Below are 18,539 nucleotides of genomic sequence, written 5' to 3' on the forward strand. Positions count from 1 at the left end.
CAGGCTCCATGCAGGGAGCCCGATGCGGGACTTGATCCTGGGTCTCCAGGATCACACTCTGGGCTGAAGGCAGGTGCCAAACCGCTGAGCCACTCAGGCATCCTGACTCCCACCACTTCTGAGCCTGGAAGAAGCGCCATACCCCCATGACTACCCTCATTAAGTGGGAAATGCAGCCTGGAATAAAGAGGGAGTAAATACCTGGTGAGGTGAACTCTGAACAGTGAATGACAGGCTCAGGAGCCAGAGGCAGATTGCTCACTGTCACTCCTTCTGGACCATTCCCGGATACAGTGGGTCCTTTGGCCTTTTCCAGATGTATCTGTGCCCTATGTGAGCTGTGGCCTGATCTCTAATAATTTGACCTTATTTGCTTTTGTTTCTCTCCTGCCTCACTTCCCTTAAATCAGTTCCTTGCAGAGCCTTCTCCACGTCAGTAAATAACAAAGTGTGTGTGCGTGTACGTTGTGTAAGCATGTAGTTGAACACATGTACATATTTCTTCAGAGGCTCAGAAATTTTCATTTTAAAACCACAAAATGCTAACTTTTATTAAATCAATAAAGATTTAACTGTCTACTATGTCCTATTGGGAGGGAGAAGAGTGAAAAAAAATCATGCAGTTTGTAGGAGAAAAAGAATATAAAACATCTACCTAAATAATTTCTATTGTCATTCTATTTATTTTAGCTTTTCTTCCTGCCTTTCTTGATCTGGGATCAAATCGAATATATTTTTTTAACTTTAAATTTCTCTAAGAAGTTTTACATTTTATTTTATTTTATTTTTTAAAGATTTTATTTATTTATTCATAGACACACACACAGAGAGAGAGAGAGAGAGAGAGAGAGGGGCAGAAACACAGGCAGAGGGAGAAGCAGGCTCCATGCAGGGAGCCCGAAGTTTTACATTTTAAAAAGCTTTTCTGCAGTAGAAATTTTATATGCTATATGGTATTTTCTTAAGTGAGTATCAAATTTATTTAACCAGTCTATTAATGGATACTATTTTTTTTCTCATTTTCTCTATTATAAGTCCTTATGCATGAAGTGGAATTGAAGGACCAAATGGCATCAACATGCTGAAGAATTTCTGTATGTATTGCCTAGTTTGTCTTCCATAACTGCTGCTCAACTTTTTCCTCCCTCAAAAGTTTATAAGAATTTGTTCCTTTTGTCCTTTATCATCATCAACACTAGATAGTAGCAGACAAAAGTCCTTATTGATATAACTAAGAAAAAAGGTCAGCTCATAGTAGAATAGATGCCTGACTGTGCCACTGAATTCAATCCTTTTTATATATTCATTTTATCTCCTATTTTTCCTTTGTCCATTTTCTTAGTGGTAATTTTACAGAGTGCCCTTTCAGGACAAAGGATTTTGCAAACTTTAATATACCTGTTTTTACCTTTAAGTAATTTTTAAAAAGATCTTATTTATGTATTGATGAGAGACACACAGAGGCAGAGACATAGGCAGAGAGAGAAGCAGACTCCCTGCGGGGAACCTGATGCGAAACTCGAACTCAGGACCCCGGGATCACGCCCTGAGCGGAAGGCAGACGCTCAACCTCTGAGCCACCCAGGCATCCCTCGACCTTTAAGTATTATAATTAATATATCCTGAGACTTTTGGTTCTGTTTTTAAAATTAAGTTATTAGTAGTAGAACAAAACCTCTTATTCATGTTAGTTTTAAGAGATGAATACGAATTAATTCTTAATATATTCCATGCAATTAAGCTGAAAAGGAGAAAAGGCAGAGACAGTACCTTGAGGCGCTACTGTCCAAAAGAGAATAGAGGCTTTTAGTAGGAATTAAAAGGTTTCTGAGCTTTTCCTAGGCAATTAATTATCACACAATGTTTCAAGGTTCATGTTCACATTACCTGGAAAGTAACACTATTGAAATCAAGATATCTCAACAATTTCTTAAAATCAATCTTTTTGAGAACATTTGTGGTTACATCATGTAGATTGAGAGGATTTCAAGATACACAAAATTTCTGACGCTGGCCAGAGGGACTGCAGCCCAAGTGAATTAGGATTCACATTTGTGCTAATATTCCCAGATGAGGTCACTGTGAATGGTCCTGGAGTCTGGTTTCTGTATAAAGGTGCTCATCTGAGGGGCAAGGGGGTGCTGAAATCTGGCTCAGGCTTCTCAAGCCAGGTCATGGACCCTGACAAGAAGCTGTTTCTACCCAGAAGGAATGCCTTTTTCTTTGCATGAAGATGCTGGCCTCTTGCCAAGCCAAACACCCATGTGGGAGTGCATCTTACCAGAGGGAGGAGTTGTTTCTAATAATTCCTGAGGTATTTTCTAATTTATCCACCAGACAAAGTGCTTTTCCCTAATGTATCTGCCATGAGGAGGCACCTTTTGCTAATTCGCACAAAGGTTAGCAATCATCTTGCTATTAGCCTGTTTTTTCTAATAATGTTTTTATTTATTTTTTTATGTTTTTTTTCTAATAATATCCTATAAATGGCTGTGGTACTTGAAATCTTGCCCTTATGCTGTATCTTGGGGTGAAAAATAAAAAGCTTGACTTTTTAGAGCTATTTCACTAACAACTGCTGACTAGAAAGACTGACATTCTGATTAAAGCCAAAATTCTATCATGTTATCGAAAAAGTTATCTATTATGAGAAAATAGATTACAGAAACCTTGAGATGGATAAAAAATTTTTAATTGTGTTTTGTTTACCAAAGAGTATGGAATTTAAGTTTTCTACCTTCTGAGTCATATTTATTTTGTGCCCAAACTATATTTTGTCTGTCTATATATACTATTAAAACCTTATATATGCATGCAATAAACACACACATAAAAATAAATTCAGTTTTGCTACCCGGTTTAACCGTTCTGCATATAAATGAACTATAGTCCCTACTGCTAGTCCTACTATCTCCATTATTAAATTCTTATGTTTGCTCTATTTCTTGGTTTCTTGATTAAGTCTCCAAGTAATTTTTCTCCAGAAAGGTATATGGATTGGATATTTCCTGAGGCTTTGCTCACACTGAGCATGATAGCTAAGGTCTCAGACTTTTGGATGAAATGGGCATAAGTTCAAATCCTAATATCATCTTTTTCCATGTGACTCTAAGTAAACTTCATAATTTTGTACTTCATAGTTTTCAAATTTCTCATAGGATTCATGTGAGGCTAATGGAATTAATACATGTAAAGTACTTACTAAAGTGTTTAACACATAGAAAGGACGTGAGATATATAAGCTGAGTAGAAAAGTTTGAGGTCATAGTTTGCATTCAGAACTGTAGGCATTACTTCATTGTGTTTGGACATTTTGTGCTGCAAAAGGAATGTCTGGATTCCATTTCAGTATTTGGTTCCATTATAGGTATAGTTCTTTTCTTTTTTTCTTTGAATGATTGCTTATTATAATTTCCCTTCAATAATATCATGAAAATATGTATAGGTATGATTCTCTATTTACTGATATTATTTTGGATCTTCTGATCTTCACACAATCTTTTTCTAAAAATATAAGAGGTGTTTCTTCTATTGCTAGTAAATTTTATTCGATATTTTCATTTTAATCTGGTTTTATTTACTTATTTTTAAAGATTTTATTTATTCATGAAAGAGAGAGAGAGGTAGAGACAGGCAGAGGGAGCAGCAGGCTCCATGCAGGGAGCCCGATGTGGGACTCGATCCCAGGACCCCAGGATGATGCCCTGGGCTGAGGGCAGGTGCTCAACCACTGAGCCACCCAGGCGCCCCTAATCTGGTTTTATATTCAGAAACATTAATTATGTGTACATTGTTTTTCTTTCATACTTATGACATTTTCTGTCTTCTGTCTTCATCTATTATCTTTTGTGCTCCGCATAATAGTATATTGTTTTTCTTCCATGAGAGTCATTCATACTTGCTCTATTTCTATCAGTCTAGATTGTAAATCTGAAAACTCATTTTTGGTTTCCTCGTATTTATTTCCTATTAGGTTACCTTTTTAACTCATCTAATTTTTTTTTTAACTTCAGGCTATTTTTTATTTATACCAGACTGTTTTTCCTTCTCAATATTTTTTCCATAGTTTTATAGAAATAATGTATTTTGCACACATTAGACAAAAAACAAAAATTTTCCTGATTTCTTCCCCTGAATTCTGCATCAGAGTGCTTACAGTAGTTAATTTCTTCTCCTCAATTTTCACGATGATATTCTCTTTACTTTGTAGTACTTTTTCATAGGTCTTCTGGCTGATTTTCATGTCATTTTTGCTGTTCGTATTAGACCAAATGGATTGCCCTTGGTTGCCTTCTATTATCACTTGATGAATGGTAAGAATTTTACTCTCTTATTTCCAACTACAGGGCAGGATGATAAAGTTGATTTCTGTTTTACTTTCTATAGTTTGGTGAATATCTGCTAATATTTCTCAGCTACAAAGGTGACAGATTCCTTTATATCCTTTCATGCTTCTCTGATATCCCAAATTGTCAAAATTCATGAAAAACTATACTTTTCTTTGTTCACAGCTACCATTTTTGTCGTTCATTTTTCTTGATACTTTATCTATGATGTTTGTCTTGTAATGACCACTCATAAAATACAGTCGAGTACTGCTAAAATCTGTTGTTTCCTGGGAGCTAGTATCTCTCAATAGATCCAGAAAGATCAGAAAGATAGAATTAGAGAGAGTTTAGCTACTTTTGAAAGACACTGTTTCATAACCAAGTGGTCACTGACCAGCTTCTGATGTATAGATCTCCAAACTCTGAGTCAAGGAATTTGAAATGAGTGAGATAAAAGCTATCTCCTTTGTCTTTTCTGGAAGATTTTTTTATCTCTAATAAAGAACAGCTTTTCTTCTGAAGTCAGTTTTGTTTTGTGACACGATTTTAGTTTTTGAATTTTGTTTGGTTTTGTTGTTATATTTTACAACCATACAAACTGAGACGCAAATGCCAACAGTATATAAAAGGTCTACAAAATTTTGTAAGGGAGTCTTGAGAAAATAAAATGACTATGCTATTAGGATAACATATGCTTAACCAAATAAGTGAGAATTATTTAATGTTGAGAACAGTAGATTAAAATCAACATTTAGAAAATGATTTTTTAACTTTAGAAAAACTCTAAAGGATATAAATATTTTAGACCTTCTGTTAAAAGTAGTACCTGAATAGCTATACTTTTTTGTCCTGATAATCATTTCCTTGATCTAACTGCAGCTGCTCTAAGTTATATCAAATAAGATGTGATTAATTATTTAATCAATGGGTAAAGATATTCTTTAGCTCTTTATGTGATTCATGGTTAGGAAAATAGCCTCTGGAACTAGGATGTCTGAGGTCAAATCCCAATGATGAGACTTATTAATCCTGGGGGGGATGAGTGCCACTGCAAAGAATATCTTTCACAGAATTTAAGAATTTGAGATAACCAACTTTGAGATGGGCCAGAGTTAATGAAGCACCAGGACTCAAATGCATTTCTCTCTGTTTCCATTGCTCTGCCAATTTCATACTCTCCTGCTGCATTCTGGGTGCTCCACATGGCAACTTTGGTAACGGCAACTCTGCATGTGGCTTTAATGAAACAACATTCAATATGTTTTCCAACAAAGAGGACAGGACATCTATCTCTGAGCTCTAGTTAGAAACTCCTGTGTAATGACTGCCCACGCTTACAATCGCATTAACTGTGGGTGAGTGTTTCTTTTCTATTGCTGTGAAATGAAGTACCACAAATATAGTGTCTTGAATCAAAACATTTATTATCTGACAATTTCTGTGGATCAGGAGTCTGGGCTCTCTGCTCAGGATCTCACCAGGCTGAAATCAAGTTGTTAGTTAGGACTGTGATCTCATCTGAGGCTGTGAGTCCTCTGTTTCCAGGCTCTTTCTCATCGTTAGTCGAATTAAGTTCCATGAGATTGTAGGACGGGATCATGGATTTCTGGCTGGCTGTAGGCTGGGGCACACCCTCAGCGCCTGGAGGCAAGGCCCATGTTCTAACCACCTGACCCTCTCACATCATGGCAACTTACTTCTTCAAAGTCAGCAGGAGAATGCCTCTTTTGTTCTGCTACAATAAAGTCTTAGATAATGTAAATAATCATGGTAGTGACAATCTCATTTTCACAGGTCCACCAAACCTCAGGGGAAGGTGATTATAGAGGGTGAATGACTAGGGGAAGAAATCTTAGGTCTCATCCCAGAACTGTACCAACAGCAGGGGTTAGAGTATTATGCTTAGACTGATCAGGGTCACTGGCCACCTGTATGAGCTCAGAGAGCTCCCTTATTCTCTCCTCTCCTCTAAAGAAAAACAAGACAGTCCCACTAATCCATCCAGGTTAAAAGATTCAAGGAGGGGATTTTTTATGTTGGTCTTTAACTTTTTTCTTTCATTTTTCAGAGTATAAAGATAGTGGATCTTGCCATCTGGATAGAAGACCCTCATAGTTTCCTTGCCTTGCTTTTCCTGTCCCTCCAGCTGAGACATTTTCTCCATCAAAGTTTCTCAGTAAATACTGAACTCACTAAACATGTTAAATGTACTGATAATCTCATTTAGAAATAAATTCCCACCCTTCCTGGCATACTTGTTAACAAATCTAGCAGAAAAGTCATAAACGTGATGGACCAGACCTCAAATTATTTCACAACCACCCCATTCCAGAGATGCAGATTCTTTTTTGTTTAGTCTCGATTCTCAATATGACATTTGCATTTTAGTCCACACCAATAAATACAGATAAATCTGAGTTTTAATCTTGGATTCTGAAATGTAGCCAGTAACACTTTATTAAACATACCATTTTCACTCAGAGCAAATTCATTTGGATTACTTTGGATGATTAAATCATTTCATAAAAGATCTGTTGCAGTAACTACTTTTCATATTGTATAAATAAATATGCTAGAAAGATAATACCACAAATTGTTAGGAAATTTTGCATTGTGGAAAAGGCCAATCCTAGCTACAGAACTCAAACACCAAGCTTTTTGGCATCACATTTAAAAAAACAAATACAGATGAAAAACATGCTGCTAATCCATCTTTTATTTTCTTTCTCTTGTAACTCATGCCAGCAAAATAAAGCTTAGAAATTCTATAGCAACAATGGCTTTCCTTTAAATAATGATAGAAATCTGGTTCACTTTGATTACATGTCAGCTTATAAAAGTGTTATTTTTGTGAGAAAATTTAGAGTAAAATATCTCCTTTGAAAGAGGACATTTAAAAAAGACCTGTAAGAACAGAAGTCGGGAAACAAGGAAAGACAAGAAATAGTACATCTAATTTATCTAAAAGATTTAAGGAAGAATGTTTTTGTGTTGGTCTTTAATTTTTAGCACTGTTCCATTTTAACCTTAAAACAAGATACTTTCCCCCAGCCTGGACTGTGACAGATCTTGCTACTCTAAAGAGTAAATCATTAGGAAAGAAAGAGTCTTGTGCATATCACAGATGACTCAGAAAAAAACTCTTCAAATTTGAAGCAGAACTAGGTTAGAGGAATCCTGTAAGTCATACGTTAGTTTTTTTTTTTTTTTTGAGTGACATGACTAATCTTAAAACTTGTATTTGTGTTTCAAAAATATTTAAAAATATTTACAATGAAGTAAGTCCCAAGTGTCACCTAGAAAAAGGAGAGGGCACAGACTTTTATAATATGCCTTCTACAAGTATTCATAAAAAGATATTTGTGAAGTGCTCATTATGGAAAGTATCACAATTGGCTCGTGAGTAATATGAAAATCAATAGGAAATGAGACTTACCTTCAGGGAGACTACAATCTTATAGAGATATTAAGATGTTCACAGATAATAATATAAAAATTAGAATCCAATGAGCCATGTATTTGAGGCATTAGGTACCGCAGAAGCACAGAGAAGGGGGGATAGGCTCTTGTTAGGAATACCAGGAAAGGTTTCATGAAGAAAGGAAATCAGAGGAAAGTCTTACAGGGAAAAACAGTGAACTGAACATGTACGATGTAAACTAAACATGGGCACAGTAAGGAATTAGGGAGGCTGAACAGCACTGAAGACACTGAGATGGAAAGTAACATTATCAGAACTGAACTCTGGGAGGATTAATCTGAAGACAGCAGAAAATAGGTTAAAATAGAGGAAAAACTAGAGATAAGAAGTTTGCTTTATTTTGGTTTTTTTGCAGGTTGGGGGGTAAAAGGGGGGGCAGGCAGAGGGAGAGGGAGAGAGAGAATCTTAAGCACACTCCACATCCACACCCAGCACCGAGTGAGAGGTGGGGATCGATATCAGGACCCTGACATCATGACCTGAGTCCAAATCAAGAGTTGGATGCTTAACCGACTGAACCACTCAGGCACCCCTAGAAATAAGACCTGTTTTAGATCAATCTAATAAGGAAGGAATGAAGGGATGCCAGTTATCACAGTGATACTGTGATTTATAATAAAAAATATATATTTGATCATCATTGCTGTTTCCCTTGAAATTTCCTAAGTGATGGGATGTAAACATGTCTTCTGTTACTTAATGAGGTGATTAAGGACAGATTCTAAGAATGGAGGCTGGTTGCAAGTGGAGCCAACCATATGATCAGGGGGTTGGAATTTTCAGTCCCACCACCACCTTCCGGAAAGGGAGAGGGCTTGGAGGTTGGACCAATAACCAGTAGCCAATGCTTTAATTAACTGTGCCTGTGTAATGAAGCCTCCATTAAAAACAAAAAGGATGGGGTTATGGGAGCTTTCAGATCGGTGCTGAACACATGGAGATTTGATGAGAGCCGTGCACTCCAAGAGGGTGTGGATGTCTCCTCCCACCTACTTCACCCTTGGATCTCTTCCATGTGGCTGTTCCTGAGTTCAATCCTTTGATAGTAAACCAGTCATCTAGTGAGGAAACAGATTTTCTGAGTTCTGTGAGCCACTCTAGCAAATTAATTGAGCCTACAGCCATGGAATCTTGTCTCACATTTAGATCTTTCATCCATTTTGAGTTTATCTTTGTGTATGGTGAAAGAGAGTGGTCTAGTTTCATTCTTCTGCATGTGGATGTCCAATTTTCCCAGCACCATTTATTGAAGAGACTGTCTTTCTTCCAATGGATAGTCTTTCCTCCTTTATCGAATATTAGTTGACCATAAAGTTCAGGGTCCACTTCTGGATTCTCTATTCTGTTCCACTGATCTACGCGTCTGTTTTTGTGCCAGTACCACACTGTCTTGATGACCACAGCTTTGTAGTACAACCTGAAATCTGGCATTGTGATGCCCCCAGATATGGTTTTCTTTTTTAAAATTCCCCTGGCTATTCGGGGTCTTTTCTGATTCCACACAAATCTTAAAATAATTTGTTCTAACTCTCTGAAGAAAGTCCATGGTATTTTGATAGGGATTGCATTAAACGTGTATATTGCCCTGGGTAACATTGACATTTTCACAATATTAATTCTGCCAATCTATGAGCATGGAATATCAAAATCCTACAAAATCCTAGAGAAGAACACAGGCAACACCCTTTTTGAACTCGGCCATAGTAACTTCTTGCAAGATACATCCACGAAGGCAAAAGAAACAAAAGCAAAAATGAACTATTGGGACTTCATCAAGATAAGAAGCTTTTGCACAGCAAAGGATACAGTCAACAAAACTCAAAGACAACCTACAGAATGGGAGAAGATATTTGCAAATGACATATCAGATAAAGGGCTAGTTTCCAAGATCTATAAAGAACTTATTAAACTCAACACCAAAGAAACAAACAATCCAATCATGAAATGGGCAAAAGACATGAAGAGAAATCTCACAGAGGAAGACATAGACATGGCCAACATGCATATGAGAAAATGCTCTGCATCACTTGCCATCAGGGAAATACAAATCAAAACCACAATGAGATACCACCCCACACCAGTGAGAATGGGGAAAATTAACAAGGCAGGAAACCACAAATGTTGGAGAGGATGCGGAGAAAAGGGAACCCTCTTACACTGTTGGTGGGAATGTGAACTGGTGCAGCCACTCTGGAAAACTGTGTGGAGGTTCCTCAAAGAGTTAAAAATATACCTGCCCTACGACCCAGCAATTGCACTGTTGGGGATTTACCCCAAAGATTCAGATGCAATGAAACGCCGGGACACCTGCACCCCGATGTTTATAGCAGCAATGGCCACGATAGCCAAACTGTGGAAGGAGCCTCAGTGTCCAACGAAAGATGAGTGAATAAAGAAGATGTGGTTTATGTATATAATGGAATATTACTCAGCTATTAGAAATGACAAATACCCACCATTTGCTTCAACGTGGATGGAACTGGAGGGTATTATGCTGAGTGAAGTAAGTCAGTCGGAGAAGGACAAACATTGTATGTTCTCATTCATTTGGGGAATATAAATAATAGTGAAAGGGAATATAAGGGAAGGGAGAAGAAACGTGTGGGAAATATCAGAAAGGGAGACAGAACGTAAAGACTGCTAACTCTGGGAAACGAACTAGGGGTGGTGGAAGGGGAGGAGGGCGGGGGGTGGGAGTGAATGGGTGACGGGCACTGGGGGTTATTCTGTATGTTAGTAAATTGAACACCAATAAAAAATAAATTAAAAAAAAAAAAAAAAGAACCTACAGCCAATAGGTCAGAAGCACAGATACCTACCTGGGCTTGTAACAGGCATATGAAATAGGATGTTGAGGGGATCTCCTAAGACTGCATGCTTAGCCTGTGGAATCTGACTCTATCTCTGGATAGACAGTGTCCAAATTGAGTTGAATGGTAAGACACCCAGCTGGTATTCCAAGAATTGCTTGGTGGTGTGGGGGTAACACCTCCCTCCCAGTCACGCACATTGGAATTGGGTCTAGGAGCCCAAAGACTAGACGAGAGGGAAAGAGGGCCTGGATTTAGATAGTAAAAACAGGAACAAAGAGGAATAAGCCTGCGTGCAGAATCAGAGTATATAATACTCAGCAACTCCCTCCGTAGAATTTAAGCTTCATGAAGGGGAGGACTAATAACATTTGTTACTACAGACTCAGAGCTTAGCACTGTGCTTGACACATGGCTCAAAAGTACTTAATACTTTTGATTGAATGACTGGAATTTGAAGGTGAGGAAGGGATAGGTAGTGTGTTTATTTGTATAATTTGTACATTTCTATCAGAGATGTGGTTTTGCAGATATGTCCACCCAATCTCTGGTGAAGACTTGGATTTCCTTACATAATAGATATTTAAATAAGATGCCAAACAACATATTGCCTGGTAGGGAATTCATGTTATAAGGCGTTAGTGATCTTCATTATTGCCTAAATGGCTTTCAGCTGTCTTTCACCATCAGCAAAGCAAGCTATTTCTCTTAAAAAATAAATGCCCTGAAAGATGACTAAATCTACACTTTCCCTTTTCTAAAAGGAAAAGACCCATAATTAAAAAAAAAATCTTTCTCTTAACTTCTCTAGAACTAATTTAATTCCTAGACCAAATAAAGGAACAAAGCCTTAACTAGAATATAATTTCATAGGGTATTACTTCAGGAAGGAGTGCTTTCGAAGGAAACCCTATTGATTAACTTGCTACCAAGTTTATTGACCTGGTGGAAAGATTGATGGAAACTATGGAAGGTGGTAGGCTGTTTATTCAAAATGTCATTGTTTGCAAAGCAAATATATGACCAAAAGAAAACCATATTGAAATATATATATACTTTAGTCAATTTGCCTGATGGATTTTTATCTTATATATTTATTTTTTTTGTGATCAGTTTCCTGATTTTTCTGGGTTTTTTTTTCCCACCATTCTTGAGATAAAATTGATGTACAATATTGTACAAGTTTAAGGTATAAAACATAATGATTTATGTATATACTGCAAAGTGATTACTAAATACGTGGTAGATTTTTAATTTTATCATTATTTCTCAAAGCCCAAAATTAATTCATTGTCAATATAATGACTTTGTGATATACTATCTCAACACCTTCTACTTTTAAAAAGCAAAGATCTGTACCACCCTCAGGAATCAAAACAACAAAAATACAGTTCACATCTCTGTGCTTAAATTAAGACACAGTTCATAGCATCAAGGAATTCCTAATCTGGCTAAAGACATAAACACTTAAGAAGTAACTTTTTGTGTTACAGTGTAAGCAAAGTCATGTAGGAAAACAGAGGTGCAAATGATTACAGTCTGTTACTTCAGGAGGGTACAAGTTAGGGTGTCCAGGCAGAGACGAAAGAGGTTACATTGAAGTGGAATTGGCCTGAGGTATTATATAAAAGCAACGATCAGACTAGGCTTTTAAAGATTTTTTTTAATTCATTCATGAAAGACACAGAGAGAGAGAGAGAGGCAGAGACACAGGCAGAGAGAGAAGCAGGCTCCATGCAGGGAGCCCGACATGGGACTCGATCCTTGGTGTCCAGGATCACGCCCTGGGCCAAAGGCAGGCGTCAAACCACTGAGCCACCCCGGGATTCCCCAGACTAGGCTTTTAAGTGAGCACCTCAGGCACCAACCATCACATGAGTTTTTTAGAAAGACCAGACTAGCTAACAGTGTGTAACAGTGTGTAAGGGAGATTGGGGTCCTCTGACCTAGTAGGAACTTACCAGAAGTAATTGCAGTGACCCAATACTAGGTATCATTCTATTGAATCATTATATTGAATATTTATTTATTTATGTATTTATTTTAAGATTTTATTTATTTATTAATGAGACTCATAGAGAGAAAGGCAGAGATGTAGGCAGAGGGAGAAGCAGCTCCCTGCAGGGAGGCTGACCTGGGACTCCATCCTGGGACCCCGGGGTCATGCCCTGGGCCAAAGGCAGGTGCTCAACCCCTGAGCCCCCCAGGTGCCCCTCTATTGAGTGTTTATACTCCAGGAAGCACTCTTTGAGTTTACTGTTGACTACACTCACATTTTCAAAGATGCTTAGCTAACTAAGTCAAACTATATGAACGAACAGAGAGCTAAGGCCATCATCTAAGCCCATGGCTGGAAGCCTAGAAGGGAAGTAGTTGTCCTAGGGGATGTTTTGGACGGAGACTCAGATCTTTGAGGAGCACTGCAATAATTACATCCTAAGTTCTCAAGCAGAGGCAGTCTATTGCAAGGACCTTCCTTGCTGCCAGTTATCATAGGCTGTTTTAAGTTAGAAAACTGAATAGCAACACTGAATACTGTAGAAATGCACTTTGCTCAGTAATACTTGAGTTGTTGCAATATTTGATTATCCATTTGGTTGTTACAGAAAAATTCTTAACTGTAATTGATGGTTGTTGCCGTAATAGTATATTGCCTGTATTTCTACCTCTAGTAATGGGCTTTATGTGCTAGATTTTAATATCCTTGAGCCTGGGCAAGTGCACAAGTCTTTTAAAAAGAAACATGGTTTACTTGCACAAAACCGATCCGTTTTGAGAGATCGTTAATGCCCTTGAAGTGGTTTTGTGGATGTGAAACAAATGGTGAGAATTTGAATTGGTCCCTCTTATTATAGTATTGAAATTAAGACTACTTAATTTATCAAGTCATGTTCATGCCCTGATTTTATATACTTGTATCTATCAATAAACATTGTGATACTTGAAAAAAAAAAAAGTGAGGATGCAGAGGTGCTGACTTTCAGGCGTTGGTAGGCTGACCGCTGGGAGGGGGAGGGGGAGGGGGAGGGGGGAGGGGGAGGGGGCCCGAATCTCGTCCTGCAAGGACGGTCTTGAATTGCCCCCGGGACACCGGGGCGAGGACGGCCCAGCCGGGCTGCAGACGCTGCTCTGAAGCCCCGGCAAGAAAGGCTGCAGCGCCTGGGAGGGACGGGACCCACACCCCACGGGGGAGCGAGACACCCGGACTCGACGGAGCCACCGTGGGTCCCCCCGGAGGTCGGGGTGTCGGTGGGCGACGTGGGTACGAAGAGGCGAGACCCAGGCGAGGCGACGTCAGGGATGCGGGCTGGAGGCCTCGCGAGGGAGGAAGAGCCCGCCGGGGCCGCGGGAACCGAAGCGGGCGCCGCAGGGACCGGCTCGCCGCGGCGGGACCAGGCGCCCGCCCCCTCCTCTGCCCGGCTCCCCGCTCCCCGCGCCCGGCGCGCCTGCACCCGCCTCCCTTCCTCCCGCGCCGCGTTTCCACGGAGACCTGCCCTCGATACCCGACCCCACCCGACCGCGCCGGAGGCACTGCGGGGGGCTCCCCGGCCCCGCCCCCGGCCCCGCCCCCGGCCCCGCCCCGCCCCAGGCTCGCGCCCCTCTCTGCGCCTGCGCGAGCGGCACCTGCCCTGGGGTACCCCGGCGCCGGCCCTCGGCCACGCCCCCGCCCCGACCACGCCCCTCCCCTGCCCCCGCCCCCGGCCCGCCCCGGCCCCGCCCCCGCGCTATCCTCGGTGCCTCCTCGCCCGCTACGCGCCCCGCGGTCCTTGAACCCGAGCTGTCCTGCAGCCCGAAGGCAACTTCGGCGGCCGGTCTGTGAACCGCTGCTTCCCAGGGCAGCTGCTCTCTTCCTCCCTCCCGGCCCGCCCCTGGCCCCGCCCCCGCCCCCGGCCCCGCCCCCGGCCCCGCCCCCGTTCCCGGCCCCGCCCCGCCCCCGGCTCGCGCCCCGCTCTGCGCCTGCGCGAGCTGCACCTGTGCTGGGGTACCCCGGCGCCGGCCCCGGCCACGCCCTCACCCCTCCCGGCCACGCCCCCGGGCTCGCGGTCCGCCCCCCCCCCCCCGGCCCGCCCCGGCCCCGCCCCCGCGCTATCCTCGGTGCCTCCTCGCCCGCTGCGCGCCCCGCGGTCCTTGGACCCCGAGCTGTCCCGCGGCCCGTCTGTGACCCGCTGCGCCCCGGGCCGCCGCCCTCTCCGTGCCTCCCGGCCCGGCCCCGCCGCCTGCAGAACGGAGCCCGAGCGGGGATTTGGACCGGGCTCGGCGGCCTCCGGGCGGCTGGTCTACCCCGAGGTCGGGCCTGGGCGTGAGCGCCGCCCCCGGGGCCGCACTGTCGCGGCCGACGCCCGAGCCAAGAAACCGACAAGGCTGAGCTCTGCAGCCCGGGGAGGTGCCCGAACTGGGTTGTTGGTATTTCTTTTGAACTGGGTTGAATTTCGCGCGACGTGAACACCTTGCGGGGAGCCAGAGAGCATTCTGTAGAAGCAGCTCGCTCTGCACTGGGCTCCCCGGGGGTCTGCACGGATCGTGGGGACCCCGTGGAATATTTTTCAGTTTTAGAAATATATGAATTTTAAATTCCAAGTGTGTTCGCTTACCCCCCCCCCCCCCTTGTGTCTTACCTTGAACGTAGGATTCTGTTCCCAGATTCCCAGGAAACGGGACACAGGCTTTTTCAGATAAATGCATTTAAAAAAAATAAATGGAGTCGAAAAGGCTTGAGCGTTTTTTTCCCATTTCGTCGGTAGTTTTGAAACATTTTTCATCACGATGGTGTAACTTCAGAATGTGAGAAATTACTTCCAACGATGAAGCAGGGTGTAGGCGTATTCAATTTCCATCAGTTAGGGTTAAATGGTGTCACACAATGCCATGCAATTGCCTATAGCTGCCTGATAATTCATTTTATTTCTAGCATCTCCTTTATATTTAATTATAGCAGCTTCTAGAAGCACATTGTTTTGTTATTTGTGGGAAAGTACTGGTGTTTCCAGTTTTCTTAGGTGCAGGATATTATGCAGCACCTGCTTAGTAATGCCTTAGCATTCAGTGGGATGGGCAGCCTAATTTGAGAAGATGTAACAATAAAGTGATACACATCTAAAGAATGTCCAATAGTTTGGTTTTAAGCCCCCCCCAAATGTTTAATTGAGCTGAATATGCTTTATTTTCCAGATGGAGAAATCAATTATTCTATTGCTCTGGGTACAATATGTTGTTAAGGTAAGACATTTTTCAGCGTGCGATGTTGTTGTTGGAAATAATTAGCTAATGGCAGGATGCTATTGCATTGGGTCTGCCCGTTTAGAAAAGGAGGGGTATGTTGAAGAGAAATAACACTAAACATTAGGATTAGACGATTTTCTTTGCTACGTGTTGCACAGATTTGTGCATACAGATGGCATCTGTTTTCATTGCTTACAAGTTCTGTTGGAAAAATCAGTGGGGAGGGAGATCAGAATTTGATGAAATTCATGGTAGAGTAAGGCATTTTGAGGTTGTTTTTGGTAGGAAATTTGATAAGTAATATCATTATCTTCAAGTCTGAAGTCTTTTCTTATCATCTAGGGAATATACCTCTGATCCTGTGGTCTGGTTATTTTGTCTCAGTTGCTAACATTTCATTTATCAATAAACTGAACCTCAAAAATTAACTCAGGGTCAAACACTTTGTACTCCATTTTTATTGCAAGTGTGTTATCAAGAATGCCTGTGAAATAATTTAGTTCTGTAGCCATTATCATCAAGGTACACAGTTGACACACCGGGAGGGTGTGCTGTGTTTCTCCTGTGATTTTGAGTCTCTTGGACCCCAGGAATGTGGTGTTTCCCACTTTGAGAAACATGGATCTTGAATTTCCTTGCTCTCATTTGTACTTGTTATTTTTGAGACTATGTTTACAAGGACAGTATCCAATGGATGTTACCTATTTCATATGAAAAAAATAATATTGCTGAAATACTTTTCAATTTTAATTTGACATATTTTAGGCTCAATTTTTGTAAGTTTGTCAATAAAATACTAATAATAACCAAGAGTTGAAGAAGAATTAACCAACTAACCAAAAGTTACTTTTCTTTCCTATTTCAGATCTCAAAAAGTTTCTGTTTTATGAATAATCGAACAACAGTTGTTATTGAATGGGATGAATTTCCTAAGGGAAAAAGTCCTGAATTTTATTTTTTAAAATACCAACTTGTTAATAATTTTGCTGAAAAAGTAAGGCATCTTTTCTTTTTGCCTCTGATAAAAAGTAATCAGAATGTGAATTTATTTTGACCAAATATCATATCATAGTAGGAATTTGGTAGTTATTGGGATTTCCTTTTTCCCTAATTTTATTGAGATAATAATTGACATATGACATTGTATAAGTCTAAGATAGACAACGTAATGCTCTGATATATGTGTATTGCAATATTATGACCACAGTACACGTAGTTAACATCCATTATGTCTCATATAGCTACAAATAGTTTTTTTTTTTTTATGATAAGATCTACTCTGGAGCAACTTTCAAGTACACAGCAGGATTGTTATTTATTCTCATCATGTTGTACATTATATCCCCAGAAGTTACTTATCTAATAATTGTAAGATTGTATCTTTTGATCTTCACCCAGTATTTCCCCACCTCTGGGAACCACCAATCTCTTCTCTTTGTATGATTTTAGTTTTTTTAAAATTCCACATATAAGTGAGATTGGTATTTGTCTTAGTCTGATCTATTTCACTTGCGTAATGCCCACGGGGTCCGTCCATGGTGTCGTAATGGCAGGAGTTCCGGCTTTTTTATAGCTGAATAGTACTCCTGCGTGTGTATACCTCATTTTCTTTATCCATTCATCCATCAATGGACACTTTAGGAATTGCTGGTAGTTTTATTGTGAATTTTTTTGAGGCCCTTCCATACTGTTTTCCATAGTAGCTGCACAAATTTATATTCTCAGCAGTAGTCCACCAGGGGTTCCGTTTTCTCCTTATTCCTACGTAGCAGTTGTTGTCTCTTCTTTATGATGAAAACCATTCTGTTAGGTGCCATTCTGACACTGTAGTTTCAGTTTGCATTTCTCTAATGATTAATGATATTTGAGCACATTTTCATATACCCTTTGGACATTTGCATATCTTCTTTGGAAAAAAGTCTTCATGTCTTTTGCCCATTTTATTTATTTATTTTTTTCTTTTGCCCATTTTAATTGGAGTATTTATTGCTGTTTGCTTTTTGTTATTGAGTTGTATGAGTTCCTTAAATATTTTGGATATTAGATGTGTGGTTTGCAAATATTTTCTCCCATTCCATAGGTTGGCTTTTTCTTTTGTTGATCATTTATTTTGCTATGCAGTTATTGGGATTTCTTGCTTTTATTTCATTAGTGTATGAAGTGTTAGCATTTTTTGAAATATCTTCAGTAAATAGTTGATCAAATACCACTGCACTTTTTCATAGGAATGATATTTTAAAATAATTTATACACTATACAGAAAGTAATTATTTAAAGTAATGTCATTTTATATAAAATAAATATTTTATGTATATGTTTAAATTCTGTTTGAAAAATTGCTTCTTATGAAGGTAATGTAGAAGTCACACTTTTAGTGAATGTACCTGATAGAGTTAATAAACATTTTTTTAAGCAGATGAATCTAATTATTTACAGACTATCAAAAGCATTTTTATAAACTCACAAGAGCTTTCAAAAGCAATAACAATAGAAGAAAATGAAGACTATCACATTATTCTACAGTCCATAAAATATGGACAAATTTTAAGTGAAAAGTCATTTAAAACCCGTAAGTAATCTGTAGTTGTTGTTCATCTATATTGCCTAATTGTAAAAGGGAAACAATTTTACTAGCAGATAATCTGAATTTTATAGTGATTAACAGGTATGTGATATCTAAAATCACGTCATGGTGTTAGT

General features: G+C 40.0%; 1 protein-coding gene across 1 annotated transcript in view; it reads left to right on the forward strand.

Moving 5' to 3' along the window:
- Nucleotides 1–14,823: 14,823 nt before the first annotated feature.
- The window catches only part of PTPRQ (protein tyrosine phosphatase receptor type Q), a 246,833-nt gene continuing 243,117 nt past the window's right edge, over nucleotides 14,824–18,539 (forward strand). The window contains 4 exon segments of the mRNA XM_038558531.1: nucleotides 14,824–15,003; nucleotides 15,789–15,836; nucleotides 16,705–16,833; nucleotides 18,276–18,408. Of these exon segments, the coding sequence (XP_038414459.1) occupies nucleotides 15,789–15,836; nucleotides 16,705–16,833; nucleotides 18,276–18,408 (310 nt within the window). The 5' untranslated portion in view covers nucleotides 14,824–15,003.

Source organism: Canis lupus, chromosome 15, assembly GCF_011100685.1.
Source record: "Canis lupus familiaris isolate Mischka breed German Shepherd chromosome 15, alternate assembly UU_Cfam_GSD_1.0, whole genome shotgun sequence".
NCBI lineage: Eukaryota > Metazoa > Chordata > Mammalia > Carnivora > Canidae > Canis > Canis lupus.